This window comes from Carcharhinus amblyrhynchos, chromosome 11 (genome assembly GCF_965287045.1).
Source record: "Carcharhinus amblyrhynchos chromosome 11, sCarAmb.v2.hapA, whole genome shotgun sequence".
Lineage (NCBI taxonomy): Eukaryota > Metazoa > Chordata > Chondrichthyes > Carcharhiniformes > Carcharhinidae > Carcharhinus > Carcharhinus amblyrhynchos.
The window spans coordinates 1,293,153-1,319,501 of NC_137334.1; the positions used below are offsets into that span (position 1 = coordinate 1,293,153).

Here is a 26,349-nt window from a genome sequence, read left to right on the forward strand (position 1 = left end):
AGCCCATCATGCTGCATTGGCCTTTCTTCCTGTGCCATCTCTCCAGCATGCATTCAACTGCAAGCAATGCTATGAGCTCTCTTTGCTGAATGCACCATTTCACCAGGGTCAGATATATGTGTGTTGTCCAACTCAATCTAAATGGACAAAGGCAGATTGCAAATCACAAACCCCCAGTGCCCCAAAAACCAGGTTTGCACAACCTCTGGGCCCTAAATAGTTCAAAGTTTTACTTGTTGGATTATCCCTTCTCTTCTTTATTACTTCAAGGAACATCCTTCACTTATAGCTTTTCAGATCTTAGTACCTTTTGTAAATCACACTATCAAAGAACCCATAACTCCTCAATCTAATGATGTTTTCTTGCTTGTGAAACAGTGACATAAAAAAAATCTTTTTGGTCAGCCCAAAAACATTAAAGATATTGAACCAGTTCGACGTCTTATACAAGATTCCTGTGTTAATTACGTTTTCACTGTTATTAATGCAGCAAATGAAATCAAGTACCTGGAATAATGGGAACAGTCGGCTTGTCAGTTGCTTCTCGTGGGGCAGGGGGGGTTGTTACTAATATCATCATCTGTTCCTGTACTTGGGGCAGAGAGCGGAATTCTTGGACACTGAGGCTCGAACTAGGGTCATTCACGATCTCTCTCAGCTGGGCTGGATCTGCATTCCTGGCTCCTACAGCAAAGATCGTTACTGCAGCTTGCTTCAGTGCATCTGCAGATGGTTTGACATAATCTCTGGACCTTGCAGCAGTGATGAGAACCAATATCTGAGGGACACCTTCCTCTTTCCTACTTCCTGAAGATCTGGTAAAGTGATTTCGGAGGACATAGTCCAGCGCTGCTCCAGTGTTAAGAGGAGTCCCACCTCTCAGTCTGAGTCCTTCCACATGAGAGAGAATTTCATCTCCTGAAGAATAGGTGTTCAAATAGAATTCAGTTTCTGCATAATTGCTATATAGTGCCAGTGCAATTTGTACTTTGTCACTTCCAATATCGAGGTTTTCAATTATACTTGTGAGAAAATCACGGACAAAAGAAAAATCTGTGTTTCCAACATAGTCTGACCCATCGATAAGGAACACAATGTCCTTCTTGCTCACATCTTTTGGCAAAGCTGGAAAGAAAATACAGATTGTAGTTCAGATTTGATCACAGAAAATTAGTTGTCAAAAAACAAGGAAATCTGTATCTACATTGACAACAATAAAATATAAAAATATTCAACTAGAAAGCTTATATTTACCTTAAAAAACTTACTCTGCAAACTATTTTTTAAAAATTGAAAAGTTACCCTGTTATTCAGGGCAGCACAGTATTTAACTGATGGTGCCAGGGACTCGGGTTCAATTCCGATCTTGGGTGACTGCCTGTGTGAAGTTTGCAAGTTTTCCCTGTTTTCCCCTTGTCTGCGTGAGTTTCCTCCGGGTGCTCCAGTTTCCTCCCACAGTCCAAAGATGTGCAGGTTAGGTGGATTGACCGTGCTAAATTGCCCCTTAAAAACCCAAGATGTGTAGGTTGGGTGGATTGATCATGATAAACGTGTGGGGTTACAGGGATAGAGGGTGGAGATGGCCTGGGTAAGAGAAAGTCAGTGTACACTCGATAGGCTGAATGGCCTCTTTCTGCACTGTATGGATTCAATGGGATTATGGATAATTTTTATTCTTCCCCCCTCCCCCCTCCTGCCATCTATTTCCACTATGAGTTTTATATATTTTTCCCCTTGAAGAGATGTTGCTGAAGAAGAACATCAAGACCATCAGATTGAAGGAATTGCTAATCATGTTACAAGAGAACTCAAACAGTGGAAGCAACAACACAGCTGCACATCTCTGAGACGTATCAGTATTAAATGTGTATGTGAAGTAAGATTCCTCATGCAGTTGGGCTGTACGCTCCCTCAATTCGCCATTTCTGATGATAAGAATGTACAGGATCAGACAAGGTTCACAGATACGCTGCCACCAAGTTTGACCTGACCACATCCTGCTCCCTAAATTATCAGATTGTTTATTCAACATTTCAGTACTGGATGAGCAGAAATTCAATCTGCTAAGTATCAGAAAGACCGAAAGCCCCACCACAAACTCTGCTCCCTTTCCACCGGCACCTTGCAACTGTCTGAAGCTGAACCAGTCTGTTTAATTTGGTGCCATTTGACTCTGCAATGAGTTTCCAATCTCATATCCATGCTGTCACTAAGACCACCTATCGCTACTTTTGTAACATCACCTGACTCTGAATCTGTATCACATAATCTGTATCACACCATGGTAGGCTTCTGCAGAAAATGCAGATGTATGGGATTGAGGGTAATCTAGGAAATTGGATCAGGAATTGGCTAGCAGACAGGAGACAGAGGGTGGTGGTTGATGGTAAATATTCGTCATGGAGTTCGGTTACGAGTGGTGTGCCTCAGGGATCTGTTTTGGGGCCACTGCTGTTTGTAATTTTTATTAATGATCTGGATGAGGGTATAGTTGGGTGGATTAGTAAATTTGCTGATGACACCAAAGTCGGAGGTGTGGTAGATTGTGAGGAAGGGTGTCATAGTTTGCAGGGAGACTTAGACAGGTTGCAGAGCTGGGCCGCGAGGTGGCGGATGGAGTTTAATGCGGAGAAGTGTGAGGTAATTCACTTTGGTAGGAATAACAGATGTGTTGAGTATAGGGCTAACGGGAGGACTTTGAATAGTGTGGATGAACAGAGGGATCTAGGTGTATGTGTACATAGATCCCTGAAAGTTGGGAATCAAGTAGATAAGGTTGTTCAGAAGGCATACGGTGTCTTGGCGTTTATTGGTAGGGGGATTGAATTTAGGAGTCGCAGCGTCATGTTGCAACTGTACACAACTCTGGTGTGGCCGCACTTGGAGTACTGTGTGCAGTTCTGGTCCCCACATTACAGGAAGGATGTGGAGGCTTTGGAGAGGGTGCAGAGGAGGTTTACCAGGATGTTGCCTGGTATGGAGGGGAGGTCCTATGAGGAGAGACTGAGGGATTTGAGGTTGTTTTCACTAGAAAGAAGGCGGCTAAGAGGGGATCTTATTGAAACATACAAGATGATTAGAGGTTTAGATAGGGTGGATAGTGATAGCCTTTTTCCTCGGATGGAGAAAGCTAGCACGAGGGGGCATGGCTTTAAATTAAGGGGGGGTAGTTATAGGACGGATGTCAGGGGTAGGTTCTTTACCCAGAGGGTGGTGAGGGATTGGAATGCCCTGCCTGCTGCGGTTGTAAATGCGCCTAGTTTGGGGGCATTTAAGAGATCCGTGGGTAGGTTTATGGACGAAAAGGGATTGGTTTAGGTTAGTGGGTCATTGTTTTTTAACTGGTCGGCGCAACATCGTGGGCCAAAGGGCCTGTTCTGCGCTGTAATGTTCTATGTTCTATGCTCTAATCTGCTGAAACTTCTAGTCGTTCCTTTGTTATCTCTCAGCATCACGGTTCCAATGCTCCCAGGTGGCTTCTTACACTCCACCTTCTGTATGTTTCAAACTTTCAAAAGTATCGTTCAAAATTCTGTCATAATTACCAAATTGTTTCATATACTTATCATTCTCCTCATAAAAACGTGGGCTATTTGTTGGGAGGTATCATAATGCATTTGTATGTGTGGCTGTTTTATGAGCTGTTAGAAATTTTTTTGTGTTTCTAGAGTTGTTTTATGTAACGAGACAGGAGTCATCCTGGTTGACAGTGTACGAATAATTTAGTTGGTACATACTAGCTTTTAAAACATGTACAGGAAATGTAATTTGAATCAGGCATTCGGTACGCAGGGATGGAAAATAGGCTTGAACTTTCTCTGCGGCAAAGAGGTCCTCTTGTTGCAGCAAAAATGGCAAAAGCTCCTGGAAATTGAAAGTCCCGCTTCTGATAATGGCAACTACCATTTTTGCAAAGGTGGGGATGGGTCCAAGGAGGGATTTCTGCCCACCTAAATCAGAGCTTTTTCCACTCAAGTTTTTGGTCTCGCAAGTGTCGGAAATGTAATGTGACCTTGTAGGAACGGGTCTGAACTTAGTGTGTTTCTATAGTAACAAGGGTATCTCTTCAGAGAAGTGAAGGAACCCCTGTGGAATTCGCTTTAAACTTGTCTTAACCACTCCAAAATTGATTTTAAAAAAACTCAATTCTAAAGTATTTAAAGTGGAGGTGGATAAATGTTTGACAAATCGAGGGATAGAGGGCTGTAGGGAGGATGGCAGAGAAAAGGAGCTGAGGCCAGCATAGATCAGCCATGATTGTATTACATGGTGAGACAGGCTTAAAGGGCCTGGTAGCCTACTCCTGCTTCTATTTGTTGTGTTTTTGTGTTAACCATCTGGCTTTAACCCAAAGCTGTAGGAGGGTGGGTCTACTAGATTTGCAGGGTAAATTTCCTTTGACCATACTGGCTCATACACTCACTGCCAGGAAGAACTTTGTGCTTGAAAAGGGCTTACTGCGCTTCGTGCGATGGAAGATATAAGATGAGCGTTGCACCCTCGCACGGTAGCACAGTGGTTGGCACTGCTGCCTCGCAAAGCCAGGGACCCAGGTTCAATTTTAGACTTGGATGACTGCCTGTGTGGAGTTTGCTCATTGAATCCGCACTCATGGTTTTCTCCAGGTGCTCCAGATTTCTCCCACAGTCCAAAGGTGTGCAGGTTAGGTGGATTGGTCATGCTAAATTGCCCCTTGGTGTCCCAAGATGTGTAGGTTAGGAGGATTAGCGAGGTAAATGCATGAGGTTACAGGTGAGCCTGGGGAAGATGCTCTGTCAGAGAGTTGGTGCAGACTCGATGGGCCAAATGGCCTCCGTAGAGATTCTATGATTCGCATGGTTCCAGCTGAACAACACTTAACCAGGACTTAGCTCAGGAGCGTACTACCAAATTTACCACTAACACGTCTCCTGCTCCACCAGAGGCTCAAACATCCTAGGCCACTGCTACACAAATATCAAACACGCCCACCGCTCTATCACCCACCCACACTTCGTCAAATCAGACCACAAGGCTGTGCTCCCGCTCCCGACTGACAGGCAAAAACCGTCAGGAGAACCTGTTGAAGAAAGTCATACAATGTTGGTCTGAGGAATCAGATGATCTCCTGTGGAACTGCTTGGATGACTGATAGCCAAGTTCCACACACATGAGGATGGTCTCAACAGGGATCTTGGGTTCATGTCACACTATCTGTAACCCCTGTGACTTGCCTGGGTTTGCAAAACCTCACTCGCTGTGCTGTCTGGAGACAATACACATCTCTTTAACCTGTGATCAGTGCTCCTTCCACTCACACTGTCAGCCACTTTAGGACTTGAACAGCAGGTTAGGTGTAAGGATTCGCATTCTAATCAGTAATCTCTAAACTGTCTGTGCTTTATATGCTCTGTCTGAGGCCAGAACTCTCCATTCACCTGACGAAGAGGGTAACCTCGAAAGCTAGTGCATTTACTATCAAATAAATCGGTTGGATTTAAACCTGGTGTTGTCAGACTTTTTACTGAACTGCTTGGAGACAGTGGACTGCTCACAACTTGTGTGGATGAGAATGCAAGCTGGCCATGGCACTGTGGTACAGGATGCTGTTCAAATGAAAAAAGCAATATAGTGGCAGCAGAGGACAGTGTGGTTTAGTTGACATTAAACATCCATAAAAGAAAAGTCCTTTACCAACCTTCCCCTGCTACACAGCAGTTATCAAAATCCACAACAAGGCTTTGGACAATGTTGACTACTTTCCACACCTTGGGAGTTTACTGTCAATAAGGACAGATATTGACAGTGAGGTTCAACACCACATTCAGTGTGCCAGAGTAGCCTCTGTTTGCCTGAGAAAGAGAGTGTGTAAAGACCAGGATCTCTAACCTTGCATCAAGCTCATGGTCTACAGTGCAGTAATGATACCTGCATTCCCATATAGCCCCGAGACATGGACTATGTACAGCAGGGACCTTAAAACACCAGAGAAATACTACCTGCTCTGCAAGATCCTGGCAAATCCATTGGCAGGATAGATGCACCCCAGTGTCAGTGTTCTCACTCAGGCTGGCATCTCCAGCATGGAATCATTGACCACAGCTCCACAGGGCAGATCACATCGTCTCTATGCCTGACATGAGATCCCAAAACAAATGTTTCACACAAGACTTCGACTTTGCAAGCAGGCCTAAGGAGTGCAGAGGAAATCTTCGTAGATACTCTCAAAGCCTCTTCAAAAGAGTCCAACCTCCCTCCTGCGAATTCCTGATCCAAGACCACCCAAAGTGAAGAAAAAGCATCTGGGAAGGAGCGGGTTACCTCTAATTTTGTTGCTGAAGACAAGCGTCAACAGCAAAAGGAACAAGTGGCAACGCAGGCACTCGACTTACCCACTCCTCCAGCCACCTGTTCTTCCCCACCAGACTGTAGGTCATGCATTTGACTCTCAAATTAACTGAGAATTTATTTTTATTGTACAAGCAACTCATCTTCAACCCCCAGGCACTGCCTAAGAAGAAGAAGAATGAGGGGGATAAGCACCGTTCTCCACAGCAAAGAACAAGAGTCCAGAAAGCTGTGCTGCCAAACTGGTGCAAGAGTTTGGGTCATCTATCGGGTTAGAGGAGAACGTGCAATGGGAGAGAGGGAGGATCCAGTTGTTATGGCCATGTAGGTACCAATGACATAAGCAGCATGAGGAAGGAAGTTCTACAGAGGCAGTATGGGATGCAACATGCCAAATTACAAACCAGAACCTAAAAGCTAATAATTTCCAGAATTTAACCTGAGCTACACGCAGATTGGCTGATCAGGTTAGAGAGATGAATGCATGCTCAAAGACTGGTGTGGAAGAAGTGGGTTCTGGTTTGTGCGGCATTGGCATCAGTACTTGGAAAAGTGGGGGCTGTACTATTAGGATAATCTACATCTGAACTGTGCTGGGACCACAGCTGGCAATAAGTGGAGTGGGCTTTAATCTAAACTTGTGTAGAGGGAGGAGGATAAAGGAGAAAAACAGCTGTTCAACCACTGTCCTTGTCTTGTTCGAACTTGACTAACTCCCAATTGGTCAATCCATTGATTGACAGCCTCATTCTTATTAAGAAATGATTCCATGTATTTGTTCCACAATAACTCTCAGAGCTTCCTCCGGCCCCACACCATTTATTATAATTTCTCCAATCTCCATCCAGATTCCTGCTGCTTCAGCAAGAATAAATACTTCAGCATTGGTCATGAATGAGGTTGAGAGAATTGATATAAAGGCAAGGAAAAAGAATTTGAGTTGATAGCTTCAGTTGAAGGTATAGTATATTTACAGTGAGTGGCCTCTTTCTGTGCAGTAATTCTTATGATTCAGTAGTTGAATTGCAGGGCTGATACCATCTTAGCATCAAGTCCCATCTCTTTTGTCTTGCAATTTTATCCATTAAGTAATTCAATCTCTCCTGCTTTCCACTCTTATCACAGACACTCCCTGCTGTTCTCTCCTCCTATTACTTAAAACTGATGTCTTGTTATATCTATAATGTTTCCCATTCTCATGATTTGTAACATTAGCTCTGTAACTCTTTCCCCAGATGCTGCCTGCCATGTACTGACCTGTATATCCAACATTTTCTCCTTTTATTTCTCACTGTTTCTCCATTGAGGCAGTTTGGAAAAGGATGGAATAATTTCTCAGTTTTCCAATAATTCAAATGCTGGACTTCTTCAGTCACAATGATTTTTTTGCATCCTCCCTCTCCCTCCCACCACCCACTCCCCCCCCCGACCCCATCCCACCCTTACCCAGCTCACTCTTTATGCCCCTCACTCTGTTCTACCTGAACCTTCTGGTGCAGAAAGCTCCCAAAAACCAGCTCAGTTATTGTGAGATTATGAATATATGAATCAACTCGCTGAAATCTTAAAGCATTTGGACTGTCCAACACTGACATGCACTTTATGGTCTGAGACTTTTTTTGAGATCGATGAACTTTAAATGCACTGCTGGTCGATAGGTCAGTAGGGCACAGATTTCAAAAGGTTAAAGGTAGGATTAAGTTGAAGAGTTAATGATGAAGGTTGAAGTGCTAATGCTATTTTCTCTAGGTGTGAAACACATCAGTGACACATCAACCATTCATTTCATACAACTAGAAATTAATTACACACCATACCCACATTCAAACATACAGGAGATTGTTTTGAATTATGATGCATCGAGTCATCTCATGTGAAAATCTATTAAATGTTTTAACGTTATTACCGAGGCACACGGGAATATTAATTGACATACCTTCATTAATGGTAACAGTGGGTTTTTCAGTAGTTTGTGGTAAAACTGGCAGCACTGATGTTGACAACGGCTCCAACACCTGATTCTGTATATCTGATAAGGAGCGGAATTCCTTCACATTGAACACCAAGCTGGGGTCACTTGAAATATCTTTTAACTGGGCTGGATCTGCCTTCCTGGCTCCAACTGAGAAGGTGGTGACAGCAGCTCGCTTCAGGGCATCTGCTGGTGGTCTGACATCATCTCTGGATCTTCCACCAGTGACTAGCACCAATATCTGAGGGACACCTTCCTCTTTCCTACTTCCCGCAGAGTTGGTGAAGTGGTTCCTCAGGACATAGTCCAGCGCGGCTCCAGTGTTAACCGTTCTCCCACCTTTCACTTTGAGCCCTCTCACGTGAGACACCAGGTCAGCTTTTGTTGAGTAGCTGTTGAGGTAGGATTCTGTTCTGACATCGTCGCTGTACTGTGCCACAGCCACTCGAACTCTGTCACTTCCAATGTCCAAAGTCTCAATTAATTTAGCGATGAATTGACGGATATGAATAAAATTAACATTTCCAACATAAACTGATCCGTCGATAAGGAAGACAATGTCTCTCTTGTTCACTTCTTGTGGTACAACTGAAACTAAAAAAAAGAATTGTGTTTACCAGCAGATCATATGAAATCCCTGGATATTGTATAACAGCAGCAAAATATTGGCTGGAGGACAACCCTGTGGGATCTTATAGTAAGTAGTTTTTCATCCTGTCGCACCTGACCACTATTCTTTAAAGGGAAAGATTTGTTCATTACCAAGTATCATGACTATTGACAGCATGGTGGCACAGTGGTTAGCACTGCTGTCTCTCAGTGCCAGAGACTTGGATTCAACTCTAACCTCAGATGACTGTACATGTGGAGTTTGCACATTCTCCCTGTGTCTGCTTGGGTTTCCTGTGGGTGCTCTGGTTTCCTCCCCCGTCCAAAAGGTGTGCAAGTTGGGTGGATTGGCTATGCTAAATTATTCCTTACTGTTAGGGGGAATTAGCAAGGTAAATACATGGGCTTATGGGGATAGGGCCTGGCTGGGACTGTTCTCGGTGCAGGCTCAATGGGCTGAGTGTTGGTCTTCTGCACTGTAGACATTCTAAGAAGCTGACTGCATATTTTTACCTTCATAAAATCACATTCCCCTATCCCTTTCTCATTCTTTGTCCCTGAAAATCTTTCTTACTTCTAGATTTGATAACACTTTTCTAGTTCTATCATTAATGATCACTCATATGATGTTTTACTGCAACAAAAACAACATGCATTTATATCGCACCTTGAACATAGTAGAATGTTCCAACATGATCCACAGGAGGGTTAACACATATATATGTGATATACGGCCGATATAGAAGACATTAGGATAGGTAACAAGGATGTGCCCTCAGCCACTTACTATACTCCCTATGCGCTTATGACTGTGAGGCTAAATTCTGCTCCAACTCCTTTTCAAGTTTGCTGATGACACCACCATAGTGGGTTGGGTCTCAATGACGAGACAGAGTACAGGAAAAAAATAGAGAATCAGGTGAAATAATGCAAAGACAATAATCTCTCCCTCAATGTCAGTAAAACAAAAAAGATAATCATTGACTTCAGGAAGGGTAGTGGAGGATATGCCCATATCTATATCAATGGGGACAAAGTGGAAATGGTCAAAAGCTTCAAGTTTCTAGGTGTCCAGATCACCAACATCCTGTCCTGGTCCCTCCATGTTGATACTATCAGTACGAAAGCCCACCAACACTACTCTCTCAGGAGGCTAAGGAAATTCTCCATTTGCACTATGACCCTTTCCAATTTTCACCCTTGCACCATAAAAGGCATCCTTTGCGGGTGTGTCACAGCTCGGTACGGCTCCTGCTCTGACCAAGACTGCAAAAAACTACAAACACTTGTGAACATAATCCGGTCCATCGTGAAAACCAGCCTCCCGTCATTGACTGCATCCTCTTCCTTCCTCCTCCACTATGTACTCAAGAAATTGGTATATTTTGTCTGTATAATGCACAAGAAACAATATTTTTTACTGTATGTTAATACATGTAACAATAATAAATCAAATCAAAATGGCTGCTCAAGGAGGTAGGTTTTAAGGAACTGTTCGAAGGAGGGAACTCAGTCCCAGATAACTGAAGGCCTGCCCACCAATTGAAAGGCAAAAGAAATTGGGAAGTTCCAGAGGCCCAGATTGGAACAATGGAGATATTTTGAATTGCAGAGATGGAGATGTCAGCAGAGAAGTGGAAGGGGTAAGGTCACGGAGAGATTTGAAATCAAAGATGTGAATTTTACTTTTGAAGCTCTGCTGGTTTGGGAGTCAATGAGAGCATAAAAATGATGAGTGAATGGGAGTGATGTGAGTTTGGATGAGATAAAGAAGGATGAAGGATAAAGGATGGGTGATTAGGGGAGTGTTTAAATAGTCAAATCTGAAGATAACAAAAGCATGGTGCCTTTTTTAGCATCCACTCCAACATCACCCCTGAACTGGGCAAACATGATTGGCTCCCCAACCCATATATCATCTCTTTCTAAAATTTGCTCTGATTCACTAATATTTATAATATTCTAAAAATTGGATAAAATATGACACAAGAGGTTGATAGAACAAAAGAAACCAAATGGAATTTGAGACAAAGTATTGATATGGGTAGGACTTATATGAGAAGGACAGAGTAGGAGAGAGCATCCACTTTGGACCAAAGAAATATAGATCAGCATGTTGTCAAAACAGTGAGAAGCTAGGAACTATGGAGCCGAAAAGGATGTAAGGATATATATATATATAAATTATAAACTAATGTAAAGGTTCATGGAATGTTCGCTCAAAGCACCGTAATACAGTATAGTGGAGGTTAAACTACAGCTGCATAAGGCTCTGATCTGACCATATTTGAAGTATTGTGTTCAGCTTTGGGACCAATATTTCACGAAAGATATACTGGGTTTGGATGAGTTGTGGTTCAGATTTAGTAGGTAGGGCTAAAAGGATTACCATGAAAGAAGGTGCATAGACTCAAATTGCAGTCCTTTGAGATGAAGGAGGAGTTGGATTAGAGGGTTACGGTCAGGATGGTTGAAGGACTTGGCATGGTAGATAGAGAGAAATTATTTCCTCTGGTGGGGGAGTCCAGAAAGGCAATGAAATTAGATTTAAATTAGACTTAAGCTAATCAAAAATGATGTCAAAAGCGTTTCTTCACATAAAGAGCAGATAAAATCTCAAACTTTTTCCGTTAGGAAGCTGTTGAGGCTGGGGTCCACGAAAGATGAAACTTACAAAACCAAACCAAAATTTTATTCCTGCGGTGATGAAGGACCCGAGCCCCCGGGGACGGGGGGGAGGGGGGGAGGGGAGTGATGATGTACCCCAGCCCCCGGGGATGGGGGGAGGGGGGGAGGGGAGTGATGATGTACCCCAACCCTCAGGGACGGGGGGAGAGGGGGGGAGGGGAGTGATGATGTACCCCAACCCCCGGGGACGGGGGGAGGGGGGGAGGGGAGTGATGATGTACCCCAACCCCCGGGGACGGGGGGAGGGGGGGAGGGGAGTGATGATGTACCCCAACCCCCGGGGACGGGGGGAGGGGGGGAGGGGAGTGATGATGTACCCCAACCCCCGGGGATGGGGGGAGGGGGGGAGGGGAGTGATGATGTACCCCAGCCCCCGGGGACGGGGGGGTGCGGGGGGAGGGGAGTGATGATGTACCCCAGCCCTCGGGAATGGGGGGAGGGGGGAGGGGGGTGATGATGCATCCTATCCCCCGGGGGGGGAAGGGGGGATGGTGACGATGCACCCCAGCCCTCGGGGATGCCCGGTGGTGTTGGAGGCACAGCGTGCCCCTTCTCCAGGGCCACCCGGCCTTGCACGTGGCTGCAATGGAGGGGCTCATTGCCTGGACCTGTTGATAGCCGTCTCGCTCAGTTAACTGCATTTTATGAATGGGCCTGAGTTTATAATTGAGCTGAATAATTTGCTATATTTTCTGCGCAGAATTTTATGTTTATAGAGAAGGAATATTTTTGTTCTTTTTTTAAATAAATTCAATGGATTGGTTTTCCTTTCGTTTTCACCTCTTTAAAAGTCATATTTGAATAAAAATCTTGATAAGAATTTCTTTGCCACAAAGTGAGGGCAGAAAGTGGCAGGATGGTGACACAGTGGTTAGCACTGCTGCCCTGCAGTGCCAGGGAGCCAGGTACCATTCCAGCCTTGGATGGCTGTGTGGAGATTTCTCCCCGTGCCTGGTGGGTTCACTCCGACTGTTCTGGTTCCCCCCCCACAATCACAAAGATGTGTAGGTTAGGTGGATTGGCCGTGCTAATTTGTCCCTATGTGTCCCAAAATGTAAAGGTGAGGGGGGATTGGTGGGGTAAATGCTGGGTTAGGGAGAAGGTGTGGGGCCTCAGCCTGAGTGGATGCTCTGCGAGAGAGTCGATGCAGATTTGATGGGCTGAATGGTCTCCTTCAGCACTGTAAAAGGAAAAGAAACCCCCAACTACCCACAGCTTATATCTTTTGCGTTCTAAAATACTGATCTTCAGTTACCCAGCAAATTAAACCATTTGGAAGATATTAATGAAATATATTAAAGAAATGTGACGGTGGGAAATGTTTCACAAGGGCATGACAAAACTAAATTTGACACTGTCGTCATATTGAGATATTTGGACAGGTGGCTCCCAAAAACCTGGCCAAAGGAACAGATTTTAACAAGTTTCTTAAAGGAAATTGAACAGGATTGGTTTGGAGAGGGAATTCTAGGACTCTGAGACTAGTTGGTTGAAGACATGGGCACAATTTTCATCCCCAGATTGGGTGCGCGTAGTTGAGAGATAATCTGGCTTGGTAAACTCAACCTTTCAAAAGGTTAAATTTTCAGTCAGAAAATATTTCTTCCAGCCCTAACCTCTCTTCCCGTCATAACCCCCTCCCCCACCCATTGCATATGCCTATCCTTGTAAGCCTTCCCCTATAGCCCCAAGCCCTCCATGCTAACTCATGCCCCTCTATCCATCTCCATGGCCACTCATATTTCCTATGTCAACTCATGATATCCCATGTCCCCACCATTTGTCCTTGCCCCCTGTATGCCAGCCTATCTAATATCCTTCGACACTTCCTTGACAGTTGGACATATTTTTAACAATTATTTGACAACGTGACACATTTGTGCCTCTCCCAAAGGGGTCCCAGGATCACATCCAAAGGGGTAGTTTACCTCACCAAGGGGGAAACCTTAAATATACAAATGAACCCTTTAAGCTGAAACTTTCGGTTAGCTGGTCCAATCTGTCCATTCCTGGCCTACCAGAATCCCACTTCAGCGCTGATTTCTGCCTCTGGGAATTGCTCATGCACAAACCCCAGCTCGACTCCACTCCCACCCTTGTGAGGATGGGAAAGATTAGGAATTTTAGCCAGGATTTTTTTGCTGTAACAAAGGCTACCTGGTAAAAATCTGGACCATGGGCACCAAAGGTGGAGGAATTAAAACTGGGGATGTGGAAGGGCACATTGATTCAGGAAATGGGTGCAGCACAACTGCCTTGAAATTTTGTGGAGCTGGGAGAGGTTGCAACATAGGATGTGGTCAGGTTATGAAAGGGTTTACATAAAAGCTTGAGCAGCGTAACATTGCTGTTATCGGAAGTACATTCCTGCACAGAGATGGAGTGATAAAAATGCCCTAGGCTATAGAACATGTGGGAAAGACCAGTTTTTATTTTCCTTCTATGTTAACAATGATGCCCAAACTTTCCAGAATCAATTGCTGCTGGGCCTTTTGACTGTGAGCTCCTAAATAGGCTCAAAATGGAACCTACAACCACTCTTACACCCAGTTTAAGTCCCAGGAAAACTAATCAAAATATTCCAAAGATGCAGCCACAACATACGGTCAACAGGTGAAGCACCCAACCCTCAAATGTAATTTAATGTCACCCTTCAAGTTACAGAAATGAGACAGGTTGGTTTAATGCTGCAAGTTAACATTTGTATCGTCATAAAATGTTCTGAAAACTATCACAATTTTATGATGAGATAAGTTTCTAAATATATGATTTATGTCAAATTAACAGGCAGAATTTTCTTTTCCAATTGAATGGATGACAGCAGCACAATCTTTTTTAGTTGTGAAGATGAGTAGAGTTACTGAGAGTAGAAAGCTAGAATTTGGTGTTTGTAAAATTGTAAAATGCTCGAATGGAAAGTATTGTACAGTCCCTTTAAAAGGTGATGCTTTTTCTGTGCTTTGAAATTTTAAAAATGCAAGAACATAGAGAGCCCAAACTGAAACATTTGTATTGGAAGGCCAAGGGGTTGTTTTTACCAAGTCAATAGATTTTTGAATTTAGCCAATCAATTTGAGAGAGACAGTGAGAGAGAAAACATGAGAGAGAGAGGGAGGCAGGGTCGCTGGCTCTCATAGCTTCATCTATGTTTAGAGAAAGCACCATCGAGATAGCTAAAGTACCAAAGAAGGAAGAAGTTCCAGACAGAAGAATCAACAGAGAAAGCCCAGAACATTTTGGAAAACACCAAACCTGGTTGTAGTTTTGAGTGACTAAATTCTATTTTGTTAAAGAATGGGAATTGTACTTACCTGAACAGCGTTCCATTTTATCTGAACTATTTGGGAATGGTTAATAGCTTAGAGGGATTTATTCAATTTGTTAATAGTTTAGTTAATTTGTTCACTGTTAATTAAATAAATAAATTGTTACATATTGGTTTTTAGACCGAGTGTCAGGAATTTATTTTGTATTTAACCACTAGGTGTTGCTGAAGAGCAGATTATACTATTTCTCACACGCTTTTTACAGATTACAGGGCGAGATACTCCTCTTTGGGTGTTTCAGTGTTAATTCTCAGAGGGGCATCAACCTCCACTTCATAACAAGTTCTTATGCACCAATTGTTGGCAACATTTAGCTGCTGCAAAGAATCAGGAAATCATTTCCCACAACACGATTTGGTCATTCTGATGCTGTACAATGGTAACTCTGGCTTTTTCTTACATGGAATTACATTGAGTCAATAACACATAAAAAATGATTAATCTCCAGATGAGTGTCCTCTGAACCTACTTCATCCAATGAGGGGTGACCTGATAGAGGTGTATAAGATGTTGAGAGGTATTGATCGGGTGGATTCTCAGAGGCTTTTTCCCAGGGCTGGAATGGCTGCCACAAGAGGACACAGGTTTAGGGTGCTGGGGAATAGGTACAGAGGAGATGTCAGGGGTAAGTTTTTCACTCAGAGGGTGGTGGGTGAGTGGAACCGGCTGCCGTCGGTGGTGGTGGAGCCAAATTCGATAGGGTCTTTTAAGACACTTCTGGATGAGTATATGGGACTTAATAGGATTGAGGGTTATAGGTAAGCCTAGTAGGTAGAGATATGATCGGTGCAACTTGTGGGCCGAAGGGCCTGTTTGTGCTGTAGTTTTTCTATGTTCTATGATTCTAATCCTGGCAATGTAACCTGCAGTGACTTTGTCTCTCGTGTGATTGTCTGATGGGGAGACAATCTGTGGTATTGCCTCTGGACAAGTGATCCAAAGACCCAGGGCAATGCTGTGGGGATTGGGGTTTGATTCCCACCACAGAAGATGGTGAAATTTGAACTTAATACAAATATGGAATTAAAAGCCAAATGATGAAACCAATGTTGATTGAGATTCATTAATGTCCTATAGGAAATGGATGCTTACTGGTCAGGCCAACATGTGACATAGCAACAACTCCGCAAGTCGCTCAGTTAGGAATGGACAATAAAAGTGGGTCTAGCCAGAACACCCACTTCCCGTGAATGACTTTTTAAAAATCTACCTTCGCATCAAGTGTATCAATGACATTTACCCTCCTGATGTTTAGGGCGGCACTGCTGCCTCCCAATGCCAGGGACCCGAGTTCAATTCTGGCCTCGGTCACTGTCTATATGGAGTTTGTACATTCTCCCCATGTCTGCATGGGTTTTCTCTGAGTGCTCCAGTTTCCTCCCACAGTCCAAAGATGTGCAGGTCAGGTTGACTGGCCATGCTAAAATTGCCCCTTAGTGTCAGGGAGATTAGCAAGGTAAACTGGAGATGTGGGGGTAGGGCCTGGGTAGGATTGTGGTCAGTGCAGACTTGATGGGCTGAATGGCCTCGTTCTGCATTGTAGGGATTCTATTCTATGATTCTTCCTATTTTTTGAAGTAGTAAATTCCACATTCTTCCCACTTTTTGGATAATCTCTCGCTAACAGTGATATTTCCCACATGAGAGTGAAGTAAACTGATTATAACTCCTTACACAATTACCAGAGCATTAATAATTGAAGAAAGTGGTAAATAATGCAGATACCTTCAGTTGTAGTAACTGGTGGAACAATTGTTGTTGGCACAGATGTCACCACTGATGTTGACAACGGCTCCAACACCTGATTCTGTATATCTGATAAGGAGCGGAATTCCTTCACATTGAACACCAAGCTGGGGTCACTTGAAATATCTTTTAACTGGGCTGGATCTGCCTTCCTGGCTCCAACTGAGAAGGTGGTGACAGCAGCTCGCTTCAGGGCATCTGCTGGTGGTCTGACATCATCTCTGGATCTTCCACCAGTGACTAGCACCAATATCTGAGGGACACCTTCCTCTTTCCTACTTCCCGCAGAGTTGGTGAAGTGGTTCCTCAGGACATAGTCCAGCGCGGCTCCAGTGTTAACCGTTCTCCCACCTTTCACTTTGAGCCCTCTCACGTGAGACACCAGGTCAGCTTTTGTTGAGTAGCTGTTGAGGTAGGATTCTGTTCTGACATCGTCGCTGTACTGTGCCACAGCCACTCGAACTCTGTCACTTCCAATGTCCAAAGTCTCAATTAATTTAGCGATGAATTGACGGATATGAATAAAATTAACATTTCCAACATAAACTGATCCGTCGATAAGGAAGACAATGTCTCTCTTGTTCACTTCTTGTGGTACAACTGAAACTAAAAAAAAAAGAAATTGTGATTCACATCCCTAGATGCTGTATAACAGCAGAAAAACATTGGTTATCACTGGACTGCAGTTTAAGAATTTAATCAATTCTGCATCACATAGTTCTGTCTGTTATGGTTGCGCAGAACATTTTTTAACTTACTGTCTTTGAAGCTTAATTGTAACCTAGCCAGTGTTGTAGAAATGACAGCCATTTATATTGAGTAAAAAGTCTGACAACACCAGGTTTAAGTCCAACCGATTTATTTGATAGTAAACTCACTAGCTTTCGAGGTTTCCCTCTTCGTCAGGTGAATGGAGAGTTCTGGTCTCAGACAGAGCATATAAAGCACAGACAGTTTACAGATTACTGATTAGAATGTGAATCTTTACACCTAACCTGCTGTTCAAGTCTTAAAGTGGCTAATAATGTGAGTGGAAGGAGCACTGATCACAGGTTAAAGAGATGTGTATTGTCTCCAGACAGTACAGTAAGTGAGGTTTTGCAAATCCAGGCAAGTCACAGGGGTTACAGATGGGGGTTACTGTGCTGTCTGGAGACAATACACATCTCTTTAACCTGTGATCAGTGCTCCTTCCACTCACATTGTCGGCCACTTTAAGACTTGAACAGCAGGTTAGGTGTAAAGATTTGCATTCTAATCAATAATCTGTAAATTGTCTGTTCTTTATATGCTCTGTCTGAGGCCAGAACTCTCCATTCACCTGAAGAAGAGGGAAACCTCGAAAGCTAGTGGGTTTACTATCAAATAAATCGGTTGGACTTAAACCTGGTGTTGTCAGACTTTTTACTGTGTTTACCCCAGTCCAACGCCGGCACATCTACATCAGCATCTATTGACACAGTGACACTAGGGGGGGCACTTCCTACATATCTTGTTATTTCCCCACTCAGTACAGTGTAAATGCATTACATTTCCAGCAGTAAGGCAAGTACACCTTACAGGCAGCTGAATCCCTCTTCTGATTCCACAGCTCACCTCCAGGGCCCTCCGCTGCCTAAATAACCTTGCAGAGAACACTAACAAGATCAACTGCTGCACCATTAAAGCTGTCACAACAGACACTGTAAGAAGGCTCACAACATCAGGTTAAAGTCCAACAGGTTCATTTGGAATCACGAGCTTTCGGAGCACTCACCTGAGGAAGGAGCAGCGCTCCGAAAGCTCGTGATTCCAAATAAATATGCTGGACTTTAACCTGGCATTGTGAGACTTCTTACTGTGCCCACCCCAGCCCAACACTACATTCTGATTTTGTTGGTAGGGTTTCCGTTAGTTTTGTTGGATGCATGTGATCTCTTTGAGCATCTTTTTGTTTGATCATGTTTCTCCATTGTATGAGCAGGTATTTATAGTGTATTTGTGGGCACTATCATTCTTACTCCACTCTTGTGAAATTGATCTCCATGCTGTTTTCTCTGATTTGTCATGTGTTTATATAATAAGGTATCAAGGCTGGCTCTCCCATTCCAGGGTATGGATCTCAGTGTTAAAGCAGTACAAATACCTGAGAAAGGGATAAAAGCCACCATATTTTGTGGTCCTCCAAAGCTTTAATACTTTGGTGGGTGAGTTATTTACCATCATAAGCACAGCCTAAGAGAGGAGATTTGATTCATTTAACTCAATATTTGAGGCAGGACTTGCTGAGTATGTGCAGCAGCGCAGTAACATGGTGGGTCAGTGGTAAACTGGGCATTAGAGCATTTATCCACCTGAAGGTTTGCCACAACAACAAGCTGGCTTAATGCAAGTCAACTTAATGTTGCACTTGGAGATTCTTTTTTTAAAAGCTTGTTGAACTGAAATAGGAAATGGTTGTATAAATATGTATCATGTCTTCCAGCCCATGTCATGTCCGTAATGTAGCAGCAAAAAGTGTCAGGTGTCCAGCAATAAGTTGAGCAAGAGACATCTTGAGGACTGGCTGTGTTCTCCCAGTACCCAACTGTCTTATCTTATAGGAGGGAAAGAAATAGAAGGGGAGGAATTCAGAGACAGAGACATAAGAACATAAGAACATAAGAAATAGGAGCAGGAGTAGGGCATCTAGCCCTTCGAGCCTGCCCCGCCATTCAATAAGATCATGGCTGATCTGTCGTGGCTCAGTTCCACATTCCCGCCCTCTCCCCATAACCCTTAATCTCCTCTCTTATCAAAAACCCATCAACCCGCGTCTTAAAAATATTTAGCGAGGCAGCCTCCACCACTTCAACGGGCAGAGAATTCCAGAGATTTACCACCCTTTGAGTGAAGAAGTTCCTCGTCAACTCCGTTCTAAACCGCCCCCCCCTTTATCTTGAGGCTGTGCCTCCTAGTCCTACTGTCCTTTCTGAGCGGGAAGAGTCTCTCCAACTCTATCCTATCCATCCCATTCATCATCTTATACGTCTCAATGAGATCTCCCCTCATTCTTCTAAACTCTAACGAGTACAAGCCTAGTTTATTCAGCCTCTCCTCATAGCTCAACCCCCTCAACTCCGGTATCAGCCTAGTAAACCTCCTCTGCACTCCCTCCAAGGCCAAAATATCCTTGCGTAAGTACGGCGCCCAAAACTGCACACAGTACTCCAGCTGCGGCCTCACCAATGCCCTATACAGCTGCAGCAAGACCTCCCTACTTTTATATTCAATCCCCCTCACTATGAAGGCCAGCATCCCATTCGCCTTCCTGACCACCTGCTGCACCTGCAGGCTGGGTTTTTGCAACTCATGCACAAGGACCCTGAGGTCCCTCTGCACCGTCGCCTGCTGCAGTTTTTCGCCATGTAAGTAATAGTCCTTCCTACCATTATTCCTACCAAAGTGGACCACCTTGCACTTACCAACATTAAATTCCATTTGCCATTTCCTGGCCCATTCGCCCAGCCTATCTAGATCCTTCTGCAGACTCTCCACACCTTCCGCGCAATTTGCCATTCCACCAGAGACAATCATTGGATTCTACTACTTCCCACAATGGTGTGTCTACCATTGGTGACACTGCAACTTGATAGCACAAGAAGAATTGCATGAGAAGGTCCCGACTCCCCTAAAAAAACATCGGTGAGTTCTGTCTTCACCTGGTCCCAGGCCTGTGCTGGTTCTGGTGAAGTGACAGGTGCTCATTTATTCTGTTTTTCAGCAACTCTTTCAAGGCAACAGCAGGAATTTAACAACGACTAATATGCGGTTTATTGTTGTATAGCCCTGGTGAAGGATTTGAAGCTTGTACACAGAACAACTGCTGAGAGGATCTTTAAAGGGATAGCCCGCTCCGCACCGCAAGTGAAAGTGAGTGAATGGACTCCATATATACTGCTCCATGAAAATTGCTTCTAAACTGCAATTGAATACTAAAACCTCAGCTCCTGAATTTTACAAAGTTGTTGTGGGCGAGAGGGGGTGTGAAACTCACTCCCCCCAGGGATCACATTGTTACTGCAGTGTTCCCTGAGTGACCAATTAATGGCATTCCAGCATTCAATGTGGTCTGTGAAAGGCTGAATGCTGCTGGGGAGGGTGTCATTGAGAAAGAGAGAGTGTGCAAGGTTGGTGCTTCTGGGAGCGGAGCGGGGGGAGGGCAGTCATAGTAAGAAATTTCACAACACCAGGTTAGAGTCCAACCGATTTATTTGATAGTAATCTCACAAGCTTTTCGGAAACGGTGTTCCTTCGTCAGGTGTGTTGTGAGACTTCTTACTGCGTTTACCCCAGTCGAACGCCAGCATCTCTACATCATGACTACCCTCGGGGGTGGGAGTGGGGGGGCAGTCATGTCAGAGCTGTCTGAAGGAGCTGCTGACCTGTGAAAACTATCAGTGGAAAAACCATACCATGATTGTCTACACAGCACAATCATACACAAACCTGGGTCCCCAGACATATCTGTTCTTTTTGTTTGAGACCTAACTTTCATCCTATCTTGGTTCAAGGTTGCAGCTTAACCATAAAGGCTGCCTGGTCCATCGCCCCGGTAAACCTAACAGCAGATGGGCAAGGTAAAATCCCAGGTCGGAATTTTCCCAAGCTGCCTGCAGCGGGATTGGTGGTAGGCAGATGCAGAAAATCTGAGGCAAAACGTTTAAACTGACTGGTGTTAAATGTCTTTGCAATAAAACGGTTAGTCAACCAAATCCAATCAGGCTTTCCAATCTTGTGTCACAGCAGCAGGAAATCAGGTCAGTGTCAAACCGGATTGAATCGGGCTGGCGTGCGAAGGATCCTCAGTTCAACAGAGACTTTGAGACAAAGCCTCCCTGTCATTGTGCTACAGTGCTCCTGACACACTGTACGCAACCCTGCTCAGGCCACTGATTCCTGCCTTCCATTTCCATGTTGAGCTGGTCTTCATGGGCAGCACTGTGCTGCTGGAGCCATGGACTCTCCCGTGTAATCGAGTCGGATCAGTGTCGTGCCTGGAGCTGGGGAGTTCCACCTGGGAGCTGGAACAGAGCTGTGCAACCAGAAGCATTGGGGGAAGGGCAGACACTGGGGAGTGATGTGGAAGGAGTGGCATGGAGGGAGGGTAAGGAGTCACGATGACAGAGGGACAGGGAGGTGCATGAAGAGGATGAAGAATGGAAGGCAAAGGGAAGGCTGAGGGAGGGAAAACACTGCATGTCACACAGACAAATAAAGGGGGTCTAAGGACGAGTACATGTATTACTGGAAGCGGATGCATGCACACTGTAGGTTATAGAGAGGGTAGTGTTAGAATGGTACCATAGAGATGGTTCACATGAACACTAACCAGGTCAAGACTGCAGTGCTTTGTGAAGGTCACTGCTATTCACAATCCTCTTTGGAAGTGGGAACTATGTTTAAGATCAGGAATTGGCCGAAAGGAGCCAGAGTGTAGAGATTCCTGCTGCAAAATGCAAAGCAGTTACAGGTGACAGGCAGTCCAGAGCTACATGGATCTCACTCTGAAATCAGAGATAGGAGACAGTGCAGTGGTCATGGAGCAGGAGCGATCATTGGGAGAATGGTGTTTCCCAGCTGCAGGGAAGAGGTAAGGGGTGTATACTCCACAGGACAGAACCACAGCTTGGTGTACAGGGCTGTCTCACCATCGACGAGACTTGGGTAGGGCATGCTCTGTCTTGGGCTGCAGAAGCTATGGTGATGGTCACAGGGGTAGATAGGGAATACATAATGCAGGGAGGGGGGAGGGGTTAATGAAAGTCTCATGACAGAGAGGGGGAACCCACGCAATTAACAGTGCACACAATCTCAAAGTGAGGTGTGTACAGGTCCATGTGAGGTAAGGGTACCTCACAGGTGATGGGCTCAGGGAGGGAATGTGTCAATGTCCATCTTGGCAATGACAGGATCTATTGGTAGTGGGGGAGGTTGGAGAAAAATAAGTGGCATCTCTCCCTGCACATTTTGAGACTCCAGGTAAATCAGAGGCACTGAGAGAGGGAGCATTGAACTCCAGCTTGTAATAAAGTTGCAGCAACACCATTTCGGGTAACATATCATCTTCCAAAATCGGAAGTAAGATCAGTTCTGTCTGGGAGGACTATAGTGAAGTGTGGGAGGACTGTGAAACTGGCCCCTGGGGCTCCTTCCTGCAACACATACTCACTGTTGGTGCTGCTACAATGGACAGGGTCCAGGTCAATTACACAGGACTCAGAGGCTGCTCCCCAGGAAGCAAGGGAAAGCCAGATTTCTAACTTAGCACTTTGAAACGCAATAGGTTCATGTCAAATTTGGCAAAAGCTACACAGTGGAAGAGAGTAATACAGCCTTGGGGAGCAAAGGGGTCACAGCTGCATCAATCCTACCATCCCATCAGTGACTTCTTCTTGTGTCCAACCAAATAAATGAAATCAACTTAACTCGGGGACAACTCGAAAGGGGCAGCTCCCTAGAAGGAGGGGAGCCGCCCAAAAGAAAAGACAAAGCAGAAAGGAAACAATGAAAGGAAAGTGTGATTAAAGGGGTTAATAATACACCTCAATCCCTGCAGTGCCCAGCAGGCATGGGAGACATCAATTGTGTCCTCGGGAAAAGAGTCAGTACTGTGTTGACAAAGGGATTTTCATTAAACAACATATCAGCAAAGGCAGCACAGGAATAGACAATTGTATTATTCAGTACAGGTCATCCCATCAGTGACCAATCGGATTCCATTCATTCACCAGAAACAAACAAAGTCTCTTAGTTATTCCAAGCCAATGAGTGGAGCTCAGAGCCACATTGGTTCAATAATGTAATTCACAGGTTTTTAACCTCTCACTGGGTTCCAGAGATAACATCCGTGGAACAGAATGCTGAAATCTCGATGTGTGTGCTCAAATCCCAGGGGTAAGGTAGCATGAGGAATAATGGGATCTAAGGTGCTAAAGCTTAGCTGCCCAACTTCTTCCATAGATCTCTGTTCATATCTTTGTCTCCAGCACCCCTTACCCTTTTTGGTCTTCAATATCTCTTTTCAGAGAAGTGCCAAAAGTGAGAATGTTTTTCTATGAACACTGATTTCAGACAGGAGCTGGAGGTGGGAAAGGTATCCGTGCACACAGCTCCAGCAGGAGGCACTGCATGTGGACCAAGGCCGAGGAGGCTGAGAAGCAGAGACCCAGACTGCAGAGATAGCTGGTAACATCCGGGGTCTATCATCCATGGGCCTCCTTTCTACAAATGAAGGAATGGCAGTGCAGGGCAACACTGAGATTGTCCACAGATCTGGTCGGAACAGTGGTTAGCACTGCTGCCTCACAGTGCCAGGAACCCAGGTTCAATTCTGGCCTTGGGTCACTGTGTGGAGTTTGCACATTCTCCCCGTGTCTGTGTGGGTTTCCTCCGGGTGCTCTGGTTTCCTCCCACAGTCCAAAGATGTGCAGGTTAGGTGATTGGCCATGCTAAACTGCCCCTTAGCATCAGGGGGACTAACTAGGGTAAATATGTAGGATTATGGGGATAGGGCCTGGGTGGGATTGTGGTTGGTGTAGACTCAGTGGACTCAATGGCCTCCTTCTGCACTGTAGGATTCTGTGGTCCATCACATGCTCCAAGAAGACCTGACACCATAGGTTTGAAGGCTTCCCATTGCCAATGGCCCTGAAGGTGACGGCAACACTCCATTCCTCTGGGTATTTCCAGGGAACAATTGGTGACCTGTACAACATATCACAGCCAGCAACACATCAATGCATTCAGGAGGTGACCAATAACCTTTACAGCACTTTATATCATTATGTGAAATTTTCTATGGACGAGGATAGCCAGGCTCAGTGATTCAGAATTGTCATTTTAAACCCATATCTCCCTATATTGTGCTCACTGTGCAAATGCATTTGGCACGGCTTTATATCTTCAATGAGAGGAATTGGTTCCTCAATCGCTGCTTCAACTTTAGAAAGCGTCTGTTGTGAATAGTTCACTTGCAATTCCTATTAGTTCCTCAGCATCTAAACAGAATCAGCATTTATCACTAGTGGCTAGATCCTAAACGAAAGACACTGGTTGGTAATGCTGGTCAAAGCAGGTGCTGAGATGCTACAAGGCACCCCCCCCCTCTCCCACCACCACCACTACCACCACCCACCCCCCCCTCCCCTCCCTCCCCACCCCCCTGCCCAGTTTGTAAATGGCAGTGAGTATTCATGTTTATTGCTCTCATTCTGATCAGGATTATTCCATGTCAGCAGTATGGTTAAGAGCTCTCACAGTGTATATTGTGTTGACTTTGACAGTGGTTATGGAATACATCTTTAGAATTCAGACAAATAAATAACTTGGTATTAACACGTACAGATTGTGCAACCCCAATCTTGGAGAGGTCACTCTTACAAAATCAGAAATATCCTCTCAATATGTTTTTTCATTTTCTCTTACACGACATGAAGTCAACTGATCAATCATAATTTGTCAAATTATCTTACCTTCAGTGGGAGGAATTGGTTCCTCAATCACAATTTCTGCTCTAACTTTCGATAGTAGGTCTTGTTGAATAGTTTGTAATTCCTGGAAATCTCCCAGTTTCAGAACAGAATCAGGATTTGACACGATCTGTTGTAGCTCCGATGTGTCTGCACCCTTGGATCCGATAGCAATGGGCACTATACCAGCCTGTTTCACTGCATCTGCTGCCTGGCCAACATCATCTCTGGATTTCCCGGCAGTGATGAGCACCAGGATTTGTGAAGCTCCAGCATCGCTCCTACCCCCTGCAGACGGAGTGAAGACATTCCTTGTGACATAATCCAGTGCAGCACCAGTGTTGAGGGGTCTTCCTGTTTTCAATCGCAGCGTTTTCAGTGCATCCAAAACCTCATCTTTTGTTGAATGAGTGTTGAGGCCGAATTCACGACTTGGATTTAAACTGTATTGTACCACAGCAACTTGATCTTTGTCGGGTCCAATATCGAGCTCCTGGATTACTTTGTTAAGAAACCTTCGGACTTGAAGAAATGATCTTCCCATTCCGGAAGAGCCATCGATTAGGAAGACGATATCTCTTTTCCTCTGTGCAGAAACTGAACAAAACATAAACACCAAAACATTAATAGCCATTTTATTAGAAATCATATCCTAATTGTAGAAGTTTGTCAATATTAAGAAGCTCTCGAAAATGATCTTCCCAAACCAGGAGGGCATTCAATTAGAAAGACGTCTCTTTTCAACACTGAAGAATTTCAAAATGAAATGATAACAGGTAATTCATTTATAGAAGTTTATAATAAGGAAATATTAAATATGCACATCACCCTCATCAGAATCTAATTCCTCTTTTGTTCAATTATTATGTCTTAGAAAGGTCTGTTGTTCATACTACTTGATTGAAGGAGAGCCAACATTGCTTGTAAAAGACAACTGTAGCAAATGTACCACACTTCTTGGAGGATGTAATGGATTGACGCCCATACTCTCTGAATTCAATAAATGTAAGGCTACTAATGTTAAACTAAAAAATTCTTTGAAATATTGGACATACAAATAAGACAAAGGAAAGATGAGTGCCCTCATTTCACAATTCATGAATCTGCTTCCCCGAGGTTCAGTTTCACACCCCTGTCTTTGAAACTGTTTGCGATAAAGTCACCATTGATGTCCTGAGTTGAGTTGTGAGTT

At 44.4% G+C, this 26,349-nt stretch overlaps 1 protein-coding gene across 1 annotated transcript in view; it reads right to left on the bottom strand.

The window, feature by feature from the left end:
- The window catches only part of LOC145349755 (uncharacterized), a 108,524-nt gene that overhangs the window by 60,172 nt on the left and 22,003 nt on the right, over nt 1-26,349 (bottom strand). The window contains exons 7-10 of the mRNA XM_080198289.1: nt 25,161-25,754; nt 16,648-17,274; nt 8,264-8,893; nt 508-1,125 (exon numbers count right to left, since the gene is read on the bottom strand). Of these exons, the coding sequence (XP_080054415.1) occupies nt 508-1,125; nt 8,264-8,893; nt 16,648-17,274; nt 25,161-25,754 (2,469 nt within the window). The remainder of the gene's footprint in view (nt 1-507; nt 1,126-8,263; nt 8,894-16,647; nt 17,275-25,160; nt 25,755-26,349) is intronic.